At 43.3% G+C, this 18824-nt stretch overlaps 1 protein-coding gene across 1 annotated transcript; it reads right to left on the bottom strand.

The window, feature by feature from the left end:
* Positions 1-1572: 1572 nt before the first annotated feature.
* Positions 1573-17962, bottom strand: CDADC1 (cytidine and dCMP deaminase domain containing 1). Its single transcript, XM_071551384.1, has 9 exons — positions 17792-17962; positions 14363-14457; positions 12707-12884; positions 11322-11900; positions 9029-9078; positions 7801-7970; positions 6587-6776; positions 5877-5937; positions 1573-4720 (listed from the first exon to the last, which is right to left on the bottom strand). Exons 1-9 carry the CDS (start codon positions 17886-17888, stop codon positions 4647-4649), a joined length of 1494 nt encoding a protein of 497 aa, XP_071407485.1. The 5' UTR covers positions 17889-17962; the 3' UTR covers positions 1573-4646.
* Between the last annotated feature and the right edge of the window lie 862 nt (positions 17963-18824).

Below are 18824 nucleotides of genomic sequence, written 5' to 3'. Positions count from 1 at the left end.
CCCGCTCCCGCGGACATTTCCTCGCCAACATCGCCCCCCCGCGGCCACAGCGCAGCGCTTCACCTGCCCATGCCGACGGCCGGGGACGGGCACGTCGGGGAAATTAATTTAATTTATTGCCGATCAAATTAGAGCCGGGAAATGAGAAACAGAAACACATCTTAGAAAAACTACCTCCCACCCCTTCCTTCTCTCCGGGCTTAACTTCACTCCCGATTTCTCTGCCTGCTCCCTGCTGCAGGGGGACGAGTACTGGAGGCTGCGCTGTTCATCGCATTTCTCCCTGTCGCTCCTTCCACTTCAGCGGGACTCCTCACACTTCCCCTGCTCCAGCGTGAGTCCCTTCCACGGGTAACAGTCCTCCACGAACTTCAACGTGAGTCTGTCCCATGGCCTGCAGTTCTTCACCAACTATTTCAGCATGAGCCCCGTCCACGGGGTGCAGTCCTTCAGGAACAGGCTGCTGCTCCAAGATGGGTCCCCACAGGGTCACAAACCCTGCCAGCAAACGTGCTAAGTCCAGTGCGGGCTCCCCTCTCCACTGGTTCCCACAGGAGCCTGATCCAGCGCAGAACCCACCCACTACCAATGCCTTGATACGCAGCTCCAATACAAGAGTAATCCAGATCTATTGGAAAACAACAGGTACCATCAGCCTTCTTTGGTTTCCTATTCTCCAAGCAGTGTCACTTACTGGATCTAACAAATTAAAGCCAGGTATTTGAAGTCTGGCTTGCAGACACAATGACTGAAACACAAAAATCTATTAAGAGGACTGCACAGTTTTCAGAGTAGTCCCCACATTAAATGTGGCTCTGGGAAGCATGTCCCTTTACCAGCCTGGCTGTGTCCCACTGACTGCTCACCATGTGTCAGCGACATTGCAGTTCGAGAGCACTTCCAAAAGGCATCTCCCTGCTTACTGCACTTGGCTCTGTGACACAAACCTGGGCATTGAGTGGATTCCTTTCAGATTAACGGGAAAATTAACTGTAGGCATAGCCCTAATGCACTCCACTGGCTCTCAGGCCCTGGGTCCATGTGCCCAGGCTGAAACCAGGTGGATGTAAAACCCTTGATGGGTCAGACCCTCAGCAATACCTGCTTCATGCTACAGACTGACAGCTGTCGGCCATGATCAGCACAGGGAGGCTGCTCTGCTCTGTGTGCCTGGAAACTGGGACACCTGTGTGTGCCCACACCGGCAACCCGAGGCACGAAGGCAGGAAGTGCAGCAGGGACCAGTTTTACAGCTGCATTGTCAAACTGTTACCGACTCTGATCCTCTCCAACCAAGGAACAGGCTGTGGAGGTGGCAGCTCATGCAGTGCTCCCTGAGGCAGTTCTTACTCTCCTGAGGAAGAGGGAGTTAATGCTCAGGGCCAAGGAAGGGCATCCCAACCCTTTCCAGGGACTGGCAGGAAGCGCAGTCTCATGTTGAGACAAATTCTTCAGGCAGGGCAGCAAGGACAGCTCTGGGCCCGTAAGGGGCGTGAGCATTCCAAAGCACTCTGTAATGTTCCTAATAACCCAAAGCACTTACAAGTACACTTCAGTACTTACTGTCAGATTAATTTATTAGCAGAAAACATGTTTTGCTGTAAGGCAGACAATTAACAGAGAATTTCTCTAATTCTCAGTCAAGAGGCCAAATTACTACTGATAGCTAATACCTGCAATTAAAATGATTGTTCTGAAATGAATGGAAGAGACACAAAATTCACATGGAAATTTCACACAACATATAAAATATATAACTTTAACATTTCTTGAGTAAATACTTTGTAGTTCTTTTGTAACAAACAAACATTCTAGAGGCAATTTGCAAAATAAGCACTGCAGGAGATATCTGATCTTCGTGGCTCTCCCTGGTAAGCAGACAAGCACTGCAGCACCTACAGAGTCCATAGGCTGAGAAGCTCCACTCACATTGTTCTTGTTGGCCAAGATACAGTTCCTACTTTGTAATTCCAGTAAAACTTGAAGAAGTAGGATTACACTGATAATCACAGCCTACAGAAATTTGTGAGCTTCTGGAGCAATCTGTAGAATACAGCAAGACAGAAATAAAGCCAGGCTTTTAAGCCTTCAGCCTTACAAGCAATTCCAAGTTTCACAGAAAGTTTTGTACAAAAATCCTCCTTTTTTTAGAAAAATGATTAAAAGTAAGGTAGACTTTTAACTCCTCCTGATTACTAGCAGCATTCACTGCCAGTGTAGTTATTTCATGTGCATGATATTTGACTTGTATCTTGACTCACTTCTTTGTGTAGCCAGGTCACCTATGATGTTTCAAGAACCTTTCAATTTTAGATGTTCTTATAAAGACACAGATTGTACTGGTTTTGATACCAGCAGACTGATCAGTATAAAGCTTGAAGGGACCTTAAACCTGGCCCTGTTTTTATTCCCTTGCTTCTACCTCAAGTAGAAGAGCATTGCCAATGGATTATAGAAACAAGCAGGGTTCAGTAGGTGGAGTGGGGCAGACTTCTACTCTGATTTGGGCAGTGTTCTTCTGGCATGTCAAAAAAGCCAAGACTAATTATTCTATCACAAGATGCTTACAAGAAATGAGGAGGAAATATGTAAAATACTTATGATCTAAAAACCCATTGTGAAACCCCAACATTTGACTTTAGCCTCATATGAAAGATGCAAACAATGAGACTACAGAATCCTTGATCAAAGGACAAAATGGTCTTTCTGAGGTTTGTACAGCACCCAGATCAATAACTTAATCCCCTTGCAGCTGGATCTGCTCATCCTAAATTCAGGACCTGTGTTCCTCAGCACCAGATTACAAGACCTGGTGAAGTGGCAGCTCAGCAACTTCCCCATGAGCTACTGTGAGAAAGCAGGCTTTGGAGGTGTGATGCAACAAAGGCTTTCACCATCCCTCCCTTAAGCTGACAAACAGGGTCAGATTTTTTCTCTGCCTGGTCCTGGGAAGTGAAGCTGTATGCATCCTGCTTGGTGAGGCAGCAGTGGTGAAGCAGGTCAGCCAACTGCCTGGTGGGATTTCTGCTGCCAGCCCTGCAAGGACCACACTCAACCAGCAGCCCTGGAGTAGCTTTCAGCCTAACCAGGCTCAAGAAACAGCAGCTTCTCCAGCTCCAGGAAGAGTGAATTCTCATGGTGCTAAGAGGATACAAGCATTCCTCATTTCTAAAGCCCAGGTACTCCAGAATGAAGTTATATTATGAGCCATGGGGAAGCACAGCTCCTTCGTGCAGCTCCAAGCATCAAGAACTGCATCTTAAATTACAGGACCAGTAGTCAGTCTGGGTGAGAACAAACTGATTAATTAATGTCATGTTAAGGGTGCTTTGCACACTATCCAATCACAGTTTTGCTGTCTAGTTCCAAGCATTTCCAAAACCTAAAAGAGAACCTACAGGAGCATCTTAAGATGTGATTCCCATTCCAGGACTTTAAGGAGGGTAGCAAAGACAAAATGCATGAAAGAACTGGGAAAGGGCTGTTCATATATCCTACCAGCAGCAGCAGAAAAAGGTGTAAGGTTTTTGCACTTGAGAGCTCAGCAGAGGAGTGAGCAGAAAGTCTCGGGGCACCTGCTAAACAAACAGCTAGACATCAGATTCAAAGCAGGAAACAGACGGGAACTGGGAGAGAGACCTCTCAAAAGACACTGGGTACAACTCTGTTCTGGTTACCCATCACCTGTCCCCTCAACACTAGCAAAAGCACTAGCCTGCAGTTTCACTGCCGTTTTAACGTCACCCTTGCTGCACATGCAATCATTGAAGAGATTGGCACTGGCACAGATCAGCCTGTCTAAGAAACAACAGGACACTGGCAATGTATTTGCTTCTGCAGTCCTAGAAGCCTGTTAGGGAGGATTAACAAAGCCTAAACACCAGCAATCTTGACATGTATGTAGGGGCCAGTGAGATGGGTACAGCCACATGATTTTAGGCCTGCATCCAGAAGCTGAGGAAAAACAAACCTAATCTTTGTCTTCATTAAATCACACGGACCGCACTTGAGGAAGGGCACAGAACAGCAAGGCAAGTATGACAAAACAAACCAGCTCTGCTGCTATGGTAGTTGGGAGACAGTGTGTCTGAAGAGAAAAGATTGATCTCCAAATCATTTACCTTGCAATGATTGCTATCCCAATGGTTTTGTGTTTGTTATACTGTGAGGCAGACTGAGAGACAATAGCCACTTTCAGGTACAGATATAATTGCTGGTGATTATTTATCTACCATTTCCTAGAAGGTACCTATGACGATTGTATTTGAAGAATTGGGGCTTATTTCTGCATTTTGCTAGCCCAGAACTTAGAAATCCATTCCCTCAACCCATACACAAAGCAAATGAAACACCATTTTACTATTACTTTGATCTATCATCAATAAACTTTCAGTATATTTTTTTAATGTGTTAACAATGATCAGCCACCCAGTTACTTTCACAGAAAATACAAGCAGCATTTTTTCGCCAGGAGCTTCTAAATTAAAAAGACCTTCAGGTGATTCCATAAACTGTTAAAGACATCATAAATAAAAGTATTGTAAAATTCACTTTCCAAACAATAAATAAAACTCTTCCTTATCTCAAAGTGCAAAGAGGCTGTATTTTTAAAAGTATGAAGCAAGACTGAAGAAGTGCTTAATTATTCAGTAGTGACCAAGACACAGTTTCTTGTTTTGGTGCAGTTGGTCATCCAGTGATTTTATTTTCTGGACGCCATCTAAAGAAAAAATATGCATCAAACATTAATACAACAGCAAGTATAGTCTAAATACTCAACACAGACAGGCACACAGGAATAACACTGGGGATGGGGAGCAGGGTGGAGATTATTTTCTTCCCTTCACAGAGGAACATGCTAAGAGGAACAACTAGGGAAAGAGAGCAACTTAAAACAGTTCAGTGATGAAAATGCACACCATCTTAAAGAAAACATTATTAGAGAAATGAGCCTTGTTAAAGGTTGTCAAACAAAGTAACCCAGGATTAATCTCCAGATGGGTCTAAAAACCATTAACAGAGGGAGGGACAAACAAGCCCTAACATTTTGCAGTGATCACTAATGCTATAAACACTACTCTGAGCCCTTCCCTCCCCACAGTCCATAAGGAAATAGCTAACTAAGAGACTTCTCCACTAACCCATCTCACTCTGTGTTAGGAAATAGCTTGGAGCATGTGGCTATTTGTGTGCCACAGAAACACCTTCAGTCTTTTCTATGCTCCTATCACTGTACTCAGTGCTTTGAGTAACTGCCAGCTCCCTATCTTTACATTCTGCATCTTCCTGCTTGAGGCACAAAACTTAGGTAGCTGCTTTTTCCACATTATTTTCCCCTCTGGATGAGACACATTTTAAGGATTGGTAGCTGACAGAAGATGCCTGTGGCGGGTCCCTTTTGGAGCACAAAAAGGCTTCAAAATAAGACTTATCCAAACTCTGTTTTCAGAAGATGACAGTGTCCTTGCTACAGGGGTGCCCAATGACAAGGATTTTGTGACCTTTATATTACATTTGTGTATATATACACACAAATGCAAAAGAAGTAATGAAATGTTCTGCAGAACATATTTAAATGACTTGGAGGAGCCCAATTTCTCTTGAAAAATAATGGCACTCTTTATAGAACACAATATAAGAAGTCTTTACAGAAAAAAGTTTTAAACATGATCAAGTAGTCTGAAATGATCTACATGCAAAAGAGCATATTGATGACCTTGATAATTGCATTACTAGATATTGTAACATGTGTGTCAATGCCAAGCTTGGTTTTGACTTACAGTTAACTCATCTATTAAAAAACCTTAGAGAAGTTTTAAAAGGTGCTCTGACTTACTGACTTCAGTCATTAAACAAATTAATGAAAAAATACTTACTTTCCCTGGCTGTAAGGTCATGGAGTTCAGGGGCATTAGTGTGCAATGGATTGAGTTGCCACTGGTAAAAGAAGAAGAAAATGTTTACTTATTTCAGAAGACAGAATAAGGAGGAAAGTGAGGAAGGAAAAGTACCCTCCAGGCCTTCACTGTGAGACATGACTAGGGGTGAGGTGGGAAATGAAGGGCTCCCCCTCGAACACACACTTGCTCTGAGCATAAATAACTATTCAGGAATGTGTAAACATTTACTCTCTTGAGAATGGGAAATGAGCCTACTCAAACCAACAGGGCCACAGATCATCGTGGTGAGCACTGAGTGCAGGTGCACTTGGCTACCTTCAAAACCCAGTGCAGCTCTTTCAGGAGCTGCTGGAAGGGCCAACAAAATCACAGTGATCTCCCACATCAGCTGCCATGCTGTGACAGGGAAAGCTTGAACTTCAGAGTGTGAAGAGACCACCTCACATAACAGCAAAAACTTAGAGGGAAATCCTCACTACAGATACAGAAAATAAAGATGCTTGGCCCCACCATGTGGCATATGACACAGCACTTCTCCCTAGTACTGTGACAGAGAAACCCCTCAATTCCATTCACCCCACCAGACAGCACAGCACTCCTCTATGGTGGCTGCAGATGACTGCTCACTCTAGTCTCCCATCAATACTGCTCAGAGTTTTTAAAATATAGTATATTGAGACACTTACTGTAAATTTGCTTACACCTTCAATTTCATTAAACTTCATATAGGATATGTCTGCTTTCTTTTTTCCAGCATCAACATCTCCTGCATAGATCTGCTTGATACCAGCTCCTTTAATTAAAGGGACACATTCATCACATGGACACTTCGTTACAAATATCATGCTCCTCTCATCTGGCTTTATTTCTCGACACCTGCAAGCAGAAAACACAATTTCAGAGTTTGTATCTTGATAGGTTTGAATCTTGATACCTCACTAGAGCAAGAAAAGAAGTGTTATCAATCCTCAGAAGCAACTTATTCCTAATCAAGTGCACAGGTACACAGTGATATCTGGTTTGGTTTTACTACCTGTGAAAAAAACATCCATCCCCTGTCTCAATGCATCTCATTGTTGGAAGCCTCATGAGCTGCCACACTTCCATATTTCAGGTCTAGCAGGAAGCAGAGGCTGTGGCTTGTATCTGAGCAATAACTGAAGGAGTGGGTATCCTTTAAAAACCAAGTTTACTTGAGATGTCTGAAGAAATCCCAGGAGCTGACTGTTGTTGATACACATCCAAGTTCTACATCATAGGCATGAACAAAACCGATTGCATCCCACACTTCATCACAGTGACATTATGCATTGTCCTGGTCTTGGCTGGGATAAAGTTAATTTCTTCTTAGTAGCTGGTACAGTGCTGTGCTGTGGGTTTAGTGTGAGAATAACACTGGTAACACACTGATGATCTAACTATTGCAAAGTAGTCCTTACACTGAGTCAAGCACTTTTTTTGTGTCATATTCTGCCAGTGAGGAGATGCACAAGAAGTGGGATGTGTGACCCAAGCTGACCTAAAGGATATTCCACCCCATAGAATGTCATACCCAGTATGTAAGCTGAGGGAATTACCTGGAAGGGGGGTTGATTGGAGTTTGGGGACGGGGCCTGGCACTGATCAGTGGATGGTAATTGTACTGTGCATCGCTTGGTTTTTAATCTTTATTACTACTATCATTACTATGATTATAATTTTTGTTTCACTTATTAAACTGTTCTTATCTGAACCTACAAGTTTTACTTTTGATCCTCTTCCCCATTCCACAGAGGTAGGGGGTGAGCAAGTGGCTGCGTGGTGCTCAGATGCCAGGTGGGCTTAAACCACGACACGTGTTTGTCATGGAATTGTTTCTGAACCATCTCACTCTCTTCAGTGGTAAAAACAAGCCCATTACCTGAATGTCAAGGCGTTCTGCTCCGCATGTATGATGTATCTGAACTTTCTGATTTCCCGATCCTTTTGCTTATCATCCATGTGTGGAAAGTCAGCATATTCAGATCCAACAGGAAAGGCATTGTAACCACAGCCTACAAAATACATTGCTCCTGTTCCATCACAGCTTCTCTGCAACAGTAAGCAAAATACCAAATTTGGAGGTATTTAAACAGCTCTAAATCAAAGTGCTGTGCAATGTATAAATTCACATTATCTGTTCAGCCAAGTTACAGCAGTTGGAAGAGAGCTCAGCATTTGCAGACTGCTCTATATCTGTGTGGAGCTTTTCCACTGAGGTCTGTAGGAGCCACACAGCCAAGCTGTGACACCTCAGTCACACTGCAGCAGGCTTTAGAGGCTTTCCTTTTGGCAAGTAGTACTGACAGCATGGACAGAAGTCTGAAGGACTTAGTCTAAGTCTTTCTGCAATGAATAAAATAGAAGACATCTGGAGTTCATCCCTGATGTGCCAGAGACTGTGTTTCATGTCTCTCAACAGACCCAGTGACCAGTGGGCTGGTAAGCAGCAATCGGGGATTGAAACCAGAACAATAAACAAACCAGCAGCTGATGACTGAGGTACTAAAAACAAATGAAGAGCATGTGGCAGCTGCATAAAGAATGAGGCTTCCTGGCATTGGTAACTTGCGTAATCAGAGACATAAAGAAATAAAAACTTTATATTTGGATGGGAAAAGCACTGTAACAATATCTGTAGAAAAATACTACTTTGATCCAAAAAGGAATGTGCTAAAGCCTGTACAGCATTTCAACTGCAACAAATGTCCTCAAGAGACTGTCAGGCTATAATTGCACTGAGACCTTTCCAAAAAGAGAGCTGCAAAGAGGGACTGTGCAGAGCAGGCACTAGGTGTCTGAGCAGCAGCCGTGGCAAAACCTTGTAGCCAGGACACCTGGAATAACTGACAATGACTAGGGAAGCAGGCACACTGAAAATCCAGGTGGAGACACTGTGGTAGTTACTAAAATCATTTATACTTCCCCTTTTTCTTAAAGCATAACAATGAACCAGTCACTGACTTAGTTAAAAAAGCAGGAGAAGCGCAAGCTTTCTATAGTGCTGTGTACGAAAAAACAGAAGTGTAAAAACTTAAAGGGAAAATAACAAGCTCAAACCAAGAGTATGAACTCTGAGTGCAAGAAAAAGTAACTTTTTCAATACTTACTGATTTTTCTTCTGCCCAAATAATAGCTCCAACTCCTGTTTTATGATCCTCTAAAATACATAACATTTTAGGAGTAAATAACAAATAAAGCACTTCCAAGTCACCTATACATTAACATATGACATCCTAGAGTAAGGAATAACATTCACTGTTCTTTGTGGACAGAAGGAAAGAAATGCAGAGCTTTGAAATCATATGAGTCTCCTGTAAAAGCTGGGTGTGCTTTAACTGCAAGGCAGTCATTCTAAGACTTTGTTGTGTACATTTTTCAAAGATGCAACAGGTAAGAAAATGTGTGCCAAGAATATATGTGGACAGGTTCACTGATGTGAGACAGCAAACTGATAAAAACCTTCTTGTTGTTTACTATTTAATTTTTCAGTTCTGCCATTCTTTATGGTACTGTGGTCTGAATTCCTATAAAAATTAGTTGTATTTTATCCCCAGTTCAGAGACAAAATATTAACAATTGGATTTTGGAGGGTATTTTCTATCACCACCATAGAAAAACTGATATGGAACTTTCATTATGTGACTTTGAAGGCATTTATGGAACTTGGAAATCCCCCACAGTAGCAGCTGATGAGAGTCTTGACCAGTTAAAACAGAGCATATAAAAGAGAGAAAAGTGTTTCAGGCTTCCATTGATGATACTGGAGGACACATTGTTTCCATTATTATCCTTACTATCACTATGACACACAACCACTCCAAGGTGGTCTTTCCTGCCAAAGCTACATTTTATGAAAGGATTTTTTTATATTCTGCATATTTATTAGTCACTGGTGAAGTGATGAAGATGATAATCACTGATTATCAATATCTTGTGATCTTGCTCCCCTTATATCCACCTATAAAATAATGTAAAACATCTAAAAGTGTGTGCGCCGCTGTTTATTTCAATTTTGTTACAGGATTAAATTGGAACAAGAGTTTGCTCAAAGAACAGATCTGAGTCCATCCAGACTGAACACCATAGATAAAACTGAACTTTGTTGTCCCAAGAATGAGTACTCAAGCTTGGCTGTTCCATCTTGCTCTGTACAACAGTAGCTGTACAAAGAACTCACAGTTGGTTCCACAAAACTTTGGAATTGCACCTAAAAGATGAGATCTCCTCTGCAATTTTTGGAGATCAAATTTGTGGAGGGTACCTGACCTGATAGCTTGGGTTTGTCTGTGTGTGTTGGGGGATTACTTTTGGTTTAAGCTTTATGTATGTACTATTTATCTGTTTACTATGGTTGAGAAAAAGCAACTCTCATATCTAGGGGACAAAACCATACTGAAGAGTGTGTGTGTGTGTGGCTTGGCTTCGCGAACGAAGATTTGGGAATGACTCTCCCCATGTGGGTGTGCCCTTCCAGCCTGCGCAGTGGATTTTTTTTTTTTGAGGTGAGGCTCAGTGTGCGCAGAACTGGCCCCACCGTTTAAGTCCTGAGGTTCATCTGCCACGGCCGAGGGAGCTTGGACAGTGCCAGTGAAGTTCCTCAGGACTAGAACCTAAAGCACCCGGCATTTCCCAGGAGGTCTCCCATCCAAGTACTAATCCGGGGCTGACCCTGTTTAGCTTCCGAGATCTGACGGGATTGGATGTCAGGGAGGCATTTAACTGCCTACTAAGGAGTACCACCAAGTTTTATGTCTTCATATTCTGTTCTCTGGAAGAACTTATCAGTTTATTGCATTGCTACCCAGAGAGAATAAAGTTGCTAACAGAAATCATCTCTGTCAAGAGTCAGTAACTATCCTTCCACACTGAAAGCCTGTACGTAAAACTCCATCATCTGTGCAAAAAAAACCCCAACTCATCAGACATATAAGCACTTCTACTAATAAGATTAGAACTCGGAGACTTAATATAACTGTACTTATTGCCCTACTAAAAGGATATTATTTCATTGCTTTTTCCTGAAGTATACATAATCTGCTTGGCATAATTGGCATTTATTTGATAACAGAAGCACCTTGTGAAACCTCAGTAAAAAGAGCCTCAGATCAGCCTGAAGAATTTAAATGCCATTCTGTTCTATTTTCAGTAGGGTGTTGGACAAGTTGGCATGTCAGGGTTTGCCAGCACTGCATGTGAAATACCTGCGTTGATTTTCTCTTGGAAAGCTTTCACACACAATACTGTGTACCCCTGTGGCATCTTTACTGCTGTACCTGTTTCACAGGTGTAGGAATGGAGTTGTGCAGCTTGCTCAAGGAAGTATTTGGAAGAGTAAGACTGAAATCCAGAACTTCTTCTATTCCTGAGCCCCATCCTCGTTCCACTGTGGTCACAACTCACCTGTGCGGTAGGCAAGTAGCCTGGCTTGTATCATACAGTGCCTTGCAATGTCTTGGGGCAAACACTCGTCATCTGTTGCATTTGTTCCTTGTGATTCGCTGTTGTAAAATCCAAAGCTTCCAAAGACAGGGACGCTGGCAGACACTGTCGCCAAGACCAAGACAAGGTCTTTCATATTTTGCCTAAGGTTGCTGAAGTATGGATTTTCACAGAGGTTCTCCAGCCCTATTGTCATCAATATTTGCTTGTGCATTTCCTCACTTGAAATTAGGAATAAGCTTTCATACTCTTTTATTCTCTCTTGCCTACACGCAGTGTAAAAGTCAGTATTACAGTCAGGCTGTGATTTGGCTATTTTCTGAATAAAATCGAACCTGGTGGACGTTTCTTCAATAAACTGCACCATATAGCACACCAAAGGCTGAAGCAGCACACACACGCGAGCACGACTGTTTGACTTGAGTCTCTCTACTGCTTTGGCATCCAGCTTTGCATCGTCCGTACTCGTGGGATTGGACGCCTCGTTCTGCAGGCTGATTTCAGGATCTGCAGGCCAGTAAGAAATCCTGTTCACCCCAGCTGGAAGAGAAGATAATGCAGCAAAAGGAACTATGTAAGTACAGTGGAACATAAAACTCAACCACTGTTGTTTAACCCTGGGTTTACTCCTCTGAGGCCTGAGTGCTGCTTACAGGAAGTCTGGACAGAAAAAATGCTGGTAGATACAAGTATCAATGGGTTATCTGACTTGATTATGAGACTACAGACAAAACTGGAGTCTACAAAGTTCTAAGATCTTTGTGACAGCCTAGTTTTGCATCTTACCTACAGCAGCTACATTAGCAACACACAAAAAAAGTTGACACTAATAGATGTTGCTGCTGAGACTAGTATTTGCAGAAGGGGTGTGCCAGCAGATCTCATTTTGGGAAGTGAACAATCTGGCTTGTCTTCATCTTCCTTGAGAGAAGGAAACCCTTAAGTACCCCCTGTGATTTCTGCCTAAAAACTACCCTTCCTCTACTGTCACTGCCAAGCAATAGGAAGACAAGGAAAAATGTAGCAATCTAGGCCTGTTCCTCAGGCTTAGGGCTGCTCTGACAAAGTGCAACAGGTATATCTGAATCTCAGCAGTGCATCCCACCCAAGAGACAAGCACCACCAATAATAACAGCTGCACAAACAGGGTCTCGGGAGCAAAGCCTGGTTTCTTGACCATCAGCTCCAAGATATGTGCATTGCCTCTTCTGAAAAATTTTGATGCAGCCCACACAAGTTAGGGATTGGTGTCCACAACTGGGACAGTCCCAAGAGAAAACAGGCTTTCTGATACCATTTATCACAAGCATAACATTTACTCCTATTCTACTGCAGGCTTTGCTTACCATTTACAATCATTTTTAAACAAGTCGAACATGGTTTTCTGGAAAAATAAAGATCACAGTTTTTAAGTCTTGATCCGTGTTTAATGAGGGCAATCTGGCCAGCATGCAAGTCGGTACTGGAACAATGAAGACCAATAATCTTCATGTTTTTCACCACAACTAGACCACTCTTCTTCACCTACAAAAAATGCATTACTGTTATTATTATTATTTTACTTTTTTCAACATGAAGTCCATAGAGATGTTACAGGTTTTCCTTGGGTAACAGTAATGAACCAGCAGCAGAGTCCTTCAGTACAAGTGGTGATATGAATCATTAAACAATTTCTGTTACACTTTCCTACTCAATTTTTGTTGTTGGATTTCTTTCACATGTGCCTGTTAACAGCACAGTGCTTGTCTCAAACTCCAAATAGGAACTTGTCACAAATTCCTGATTTTTCTGGTCATTGCTTTGCCCATAACAAAACCCAGAAGCAGCATAGAAGATTCTGTCAGTTATTGCTGAAACACTCTCTGAATCAGCCAGCATCTGGGAATTTAATTTCTGTCTTGAGCTTGACCATTGTGGGAGCAAATAGCTCCTCTAGATTTATTTCTGTCTATTCATTTATGGAAAAGAATCCTGGTTCTAAAGAATCTTCCATGGAAAAAGTCTGCATACCACAGACAAGAGCTATTACATCTGAATTCCCATGTATTGTGAGGCAACTGGACACAAGCTAGTTTGATGAAGCTGGTGAAACAGATCTCGTCATGCAATCCAGCTGCTACCAAACACTTGCCTTAGACTGTAAATTATTCAGTTCCTTTGTGGTTACAGAAGTGAGGCATTACTAAAGCCCGAGCTACAACCCAAGCGCCATTCTTCACTGAGTTACTAAATTTGAAACTGCTTTTGAAGTCTGTATGGTGCTGCTCATCCAGCCCAGGACATAACAAGCTCTGAATATTAGGCCTAATTGTCACTCACGTAATTTTCCTATCTTTTCTTGCTCTGGCTGATACATGTGATGTGGATTTTAGCTTATGGGTATGCTCTGCAAAATGCAGTAGTCATTTTAAAGAGCACGTAAGAACTCTGGTCACAAAAGGAAATACCCTGTTCCAGGACACTCTGAAAATGCCCCTCGACTTTGAAGCAGAACCAGCTGCTGTTTAGAAGACCCATTCTCAAGGGTGATTTCTTTTCATTGCCACTAAAGTAGTTACCTGCAAGTCCTTGATCAGCAAACATTTCAAGTGGTTGTGTGCACCTCCACTGTGTAAGAGAACTGATCTACAATCCTGAACATTGTAATTCTAGAGGATATCTCTACACCACTGACCACATTGACTTTAAGTCACAGTTAGTATATACATGGTATACACCATTCCTCTTTGCATATGCTCTTCAAAATACCCGCCACTTTTTAGTGCTGGCTTCACCTCTTGGGGTATACTTTGGTTTTCAGTTTTTCAAAAACAGGCATTTGCTACTTTTCTCCCACCACTGGATTTTTTTCTACTTAAAAATTTGGAAAAAATTTACTAGTTTTGGTTTTGTTTTTTTGTTTTTCATAATTTTCATAATCTGTCATGTTAAGAGCAGTTGGGTTAAATTCAATGCAGGAGCTGTTCAGAAAGATCAATTAACAGTAAGCACAGCCATTTTACCTGTGATTTTTTCCATTGCTCAGATGAGGGAAAGAGCTCCATCCAGAGACTCAATAAAGTGAAAAGATTGACCTTAGAAAGTCTTGGCATTTGACCTGTCATTTGAAGAGAAGAAGAAATATTTATTAGAGAATATTTATAAAGAAACTTCACATTGTTGAACAGAATTTTTCAAGCCTTCTACACCACAGCTGCTACAGAAGCTGATTCATCAACCCCTTCTGCTGTTCCAGCAGCTAAATCCACACTGTCCTTTTCAGGTGCAGTCACTCAGGATGCTCACATCTGGATGCAGAGGTCAGATGTGTGCAACAAGAGGAAGTGATGAAACTTGCATTGAAATTCAATTAATTAATTCCACTTAGAGATGAAGAGCAGAACTCACAGATCAGATCACCAGATCCCACATAATGTGCTCAAATGATTCACAAATGGTTACAGAGATCTAAGGCATAGCTTCTGATTCAGCTTCAGGATCACCACAGAAGCGAGCAGAAACACCTACACTGACACCCACGGCAAGTGTGTGAGAGCCATTGTGAAACCTTCCAGCTACATCTGTTTGGGAGATCCTGCTTCTGGACTTTCACAGCCTGCTTAGATTGTACCAAAATTTAAACCTTTTGTTCAGGCTGTCACTTCTGACAATCCCTTGTTGGAGCACCAACTTGCACAGTGCTCTGCTTCTGCTCAAAATCTGAACATTGTGCTGTGAGGGCCAGTGCTCAGCAGTACTGAGTGTCCCACCAAGGGAAAAGAAGGAAGTACTGCACTGCTTGGGAAAGCTTGAACTCTTCCAGATGTGAAGCTGTCTTGCCTCACGCTTGGCAAGAAGGTAACTAAGTCTTCAATAAAGCTCCAAGCCCTATTTCAGGGGTGCTTACAGAGAGCTGTCATGAACACATATTCCTGTAATGAACACACAGGTCTCATATGTGCTGTCTGACAACAGTATTATTTCTGGTTTTGTCCTGTCCCACAAACCTTACAGTTTGTGCAAAGGAAGAAAAGGCAGAGGCAAGAATAGAATACAATAGAGAAAAATATTCTTTAAGTAGTTCCACAGTTTGAAGAGATATAATCACATACTAAGATTGCTTGGGTGGGGGAAGACTAATGACATGTCTGTGAACCCAAACAATTAGGACAACAGATAAACATATGCAATCCATGACTGAAATACCATTTCCAGACAGTATTTTAGCAGCTTTTTTGGCACAGAAGTGTGGGTTTGGACAGCAAATACAGGCCTGTTAGCAGCACCATCTGATGCCACACTGTCCACTACTGCTTAGGCTGCCCAGCTCTGCTATCCCACTGCACACAAGCACTGGAAGGAGCACCTGGTCAGAACAATCAGATCCATGTGCTAGAAATACACATGGAAGCAGCACACACTTCTGTCACAGCACACACATGCACAGTTTCCAAATGGCAGGTTAAAAGAAATAGTGCAATTTATACCATCTCACACATATACCCTCATCGACTACAATTTGACATACAGAGTAGACTTCAAACAGAAAAAATCACAAACAAGTTTGTTTTCTTGGACCTAACCTGAAGGCAACCTGTCAAACACATGGGAAACAAACTGTACAAGTTCACTGTTGTGAACTGTCGTGAATTTATGAGAGGCAGGAGATTATTATGCTGAAAAAGGAAAGACCTGTGGTTACAGTTATTCTATCGATATGTTTGTATCTTTACTCAGTTAGGTGGTTAAACACTTCCTGAAGTTCAACAGAGTGAAAAGAATGCTGATTAAACTGGACCAGAAAAAAAGGCAGAAGACATCTTACAGAATTTAAAGCAACTACAGAAGATTGGGGAAGTAAAGGAATGAGGCTCTCTGCTACAGAGAGTAAAACCATGTATAAAAGGAGTGCTCCTTTCAGGTGCATTAAGTCCACAGCTTCCCTCCTTCACACAAAGGAAGGATTTTATTCCTCCAGGTTAGGAATCCTGTTTCAGTGAGGCAAAGCATGCTCCAGGGAAAGCGAGCTGTGAAGGCTGGGGATGAAAACTCTGCTGCTCCTGCACCTGGAAGTAAACAGGAGCAGGGCACTGCCCATCTGGACATAGCTCAGATACAGGATTATGCCACGTTTGTGACACAGGAGTTCTTAGTCCAAAGTCTGAAAGGCTTGTAAGAAGTGCTCTGACATTGTCAAGGAGGAGACATCAGTGACATCACTCTGCTGCCCGGGAAAAGGAAACTGAAACCTACTTTCAGAACTGAAACCTACTTTCAGAATACATAATTTTTGCTTGTTTGGAAGCAGAATTTCCATAAAACTCGGATGAAACAAAACGTATTTACCCATCAAAGAGACCCGGCAGCCCTGCCATGGTGCTCAGCGTGAGAGCTACACATACAGCACATCTGTGTGCACACACCAGTCGCCGGGACCGCAGCAATGAAGTCCATCAGAATCTGCTTCATCTGGGCACTCCCAGCCTTGTGAGGAAGTCTCTCTACTAAATCTGTACATGGCCCCTGCTGTAGGGTTTAGGACGAATATCCCTCTGAGGGCAAGCATTTTTATGCACGTTGCATTTTCTTATATGTAACAAATATATCTAGGATAGGACTGGAAAAAGAATTGTGACAGAGGCAGGGAAGCAAAACACAAGTTTATGTTAGTTATCAAAAGGCCCTTATGGAGAAGGGTGCTGCCAAGCAGGGGTGGGGGAAGAGGGAGAAGTTATATACACAGAGAGATAGAAATACTTTATTGCATTTATATATATGCCTACATATACTATACTATGAAAGTATATATATAGTGCATATATAGATACACATTATATATAGCACATATAAACTGTACATATGTAAAGTATATATTCTCATAGATACACATTATATACAGTACATATGAACTGTACATATGTATATATTCTTATAGATACACATTATATTCAGTACATATAAACTGTATATATTCTCATATATAAGTATATATGTGCTTATATATACTCTATATATGTATCCTTTATAGACACTTTATAGATATACTGTGTGTATATATATACATTATACTTATATACCTAAGTATATATACTTTATACACACTGTATACGCATATATAGTCTGTATATATGTATGTATGCTCTATATAGACGTATGTAGATGTAAGTGTGTGTATATATCTCCACTTCACTGCCGTGTCTGAGGGGCAGGAGCCCTCCCTGAAGCGGCAGCGGAGGAGGGGGAAGGAAGGAGGGGGCTCTGAACAGCCCCGAGCGGGCGGGAAGAGCCTCCCGAGGGGACCCCAACCCGGGGTGCTCCGGGCATGTCGTTAGACCCTCGGGCGCACCCTGCGGGTGGTGAGGGACCCGCGGGAGGCCTGTCAGCGCACACCCCTGACACCCGCTGCCCTCCCGGCGGGGCAGGCCCCGGCGCGCCCCTGCAGCCCGGCTCACCGGCCATGCTGTCCGTCTGCGTGCTCGCTGTGCTTGCCGTGCTTGTAATGCTCGCCGCGCTGGCCCGCGGACCCGCCGCCTGCTTCGCGCCGTGCATGGGTACGGGTATGGGAATGGGTATTGGTGTGGATATGGATATTCGGGTGCGTCTGCCGGAGCCCGCCGTCCCTCCCGCCCCGCCCCCGGCCCGGACGGGCCTCGCCCCCCATGACGGCCCCGCCCCGCCCGCACAGCAACGACCGCTGCCCCGCGCGTGCGCCTCGGCCAATGGGGAGCGGCAGCGCGAGGGGCGGGGCGTGTCCGCGCGGGGCGGGGCTGCCCTGGGGGCGGTGCGTGTGGCACCGGCGGTGCCAGAGCCCTGCCGGGGTCTGGGGGAAGGAGCTGTGCCTGATACACAGCCTAAACCTCCTCTGACACAACCTCAGGCCGTTCCCTCGGGTCCTGTCACTGGGCACCACAGAGAAGAGATCAGTGCCTGCCCCCCCTATCCCGCTCATGAGAAAGCTGTAACTGCAATGAGGTTTCCCCTCAGTCTCCTCCAGGCTGAACAGAGCAAGTGCCCTCAGCCACTCCTCATTCGGCTTCCCCTCAAGGCCCTTCACCATCTTCATTGTCTTCCTTTGGACACTCTCTAAGAGCTCAACATCTTAGGAGACTACGGTGGTGCCCTCCCCACAGCACACTCATGTTAGAAACAGAATTAGGGTTTTGCTGAAGCTAAAAGAATTGTAACAGAGAGGTTAAGGGGTAATTAGTTTCTAATGGGTTTTCCCGCCTTTGGAGAGGGTGGGGGGTCTTGGACAGGCAGGCGAACCAGGCCAGACTGTGAACCCCAATTCCCAACCAATAGGAAAAGGGGGCTTGGGACTTTTTGGCTGGGAAAGGGTATAGAAAGTTCTGTTTCTTTTTGTTCTGGGTCTGTCTCTTGGGACAGAGAGAGACACACCGGATTCAGCCGAACCTGTTAAATAAAAGTTTAGTTTTGCTTTGATGACTTTGTCCCCTCTAAATTTTATTGGTACAATGTGAGCAT

The sequence above is a fragment of the Pithys albifrons genome, chromosome 1, assembly GCF_047495875.1.
Source record: "Pithys albifrons albifrons isolate INPA30051 chromosome 1, PitAlb_v1, whole genome shotgun sequence".
Taxonomy (NCBI): domain Eukaryota; kingdom Metazoa; phylum Chordata; class Aves; order Passeriformes; family Thamnophilidae; genus Pithys; species Pithys albifrons.
Note: the sequence above shows the minus strand (reverse complement) of the source record. Positions and strands in the feature narration are given on the sequence as shown.

Excerpts from the sequence above, each read along its gene's own strand:
- CDADC1 (XM_071551384.1), bottom strand. The coding sequence starts at position 17,888 with ATGCACGGCGCGAAGCAGGCGGCGGGTCCGCGGGCCAGCGCGGCGAGC. Across the intron at positions 7,971-9,028 it reads TTTGGGCAGAAGAAAAATCA|AGAAGCTGTGATGGAACAGG; the intron begins GTAAGTATTGAA and ends TTACTGTTGCAG. Across the intron at positions 6,777-7,800 it reads CAGAACGCCTTGACATTCAG|GTGTCGAGAAATAAAGCCAG; the intron begins GTAATGGGCTTG and ends TTCTGCTTGCAG.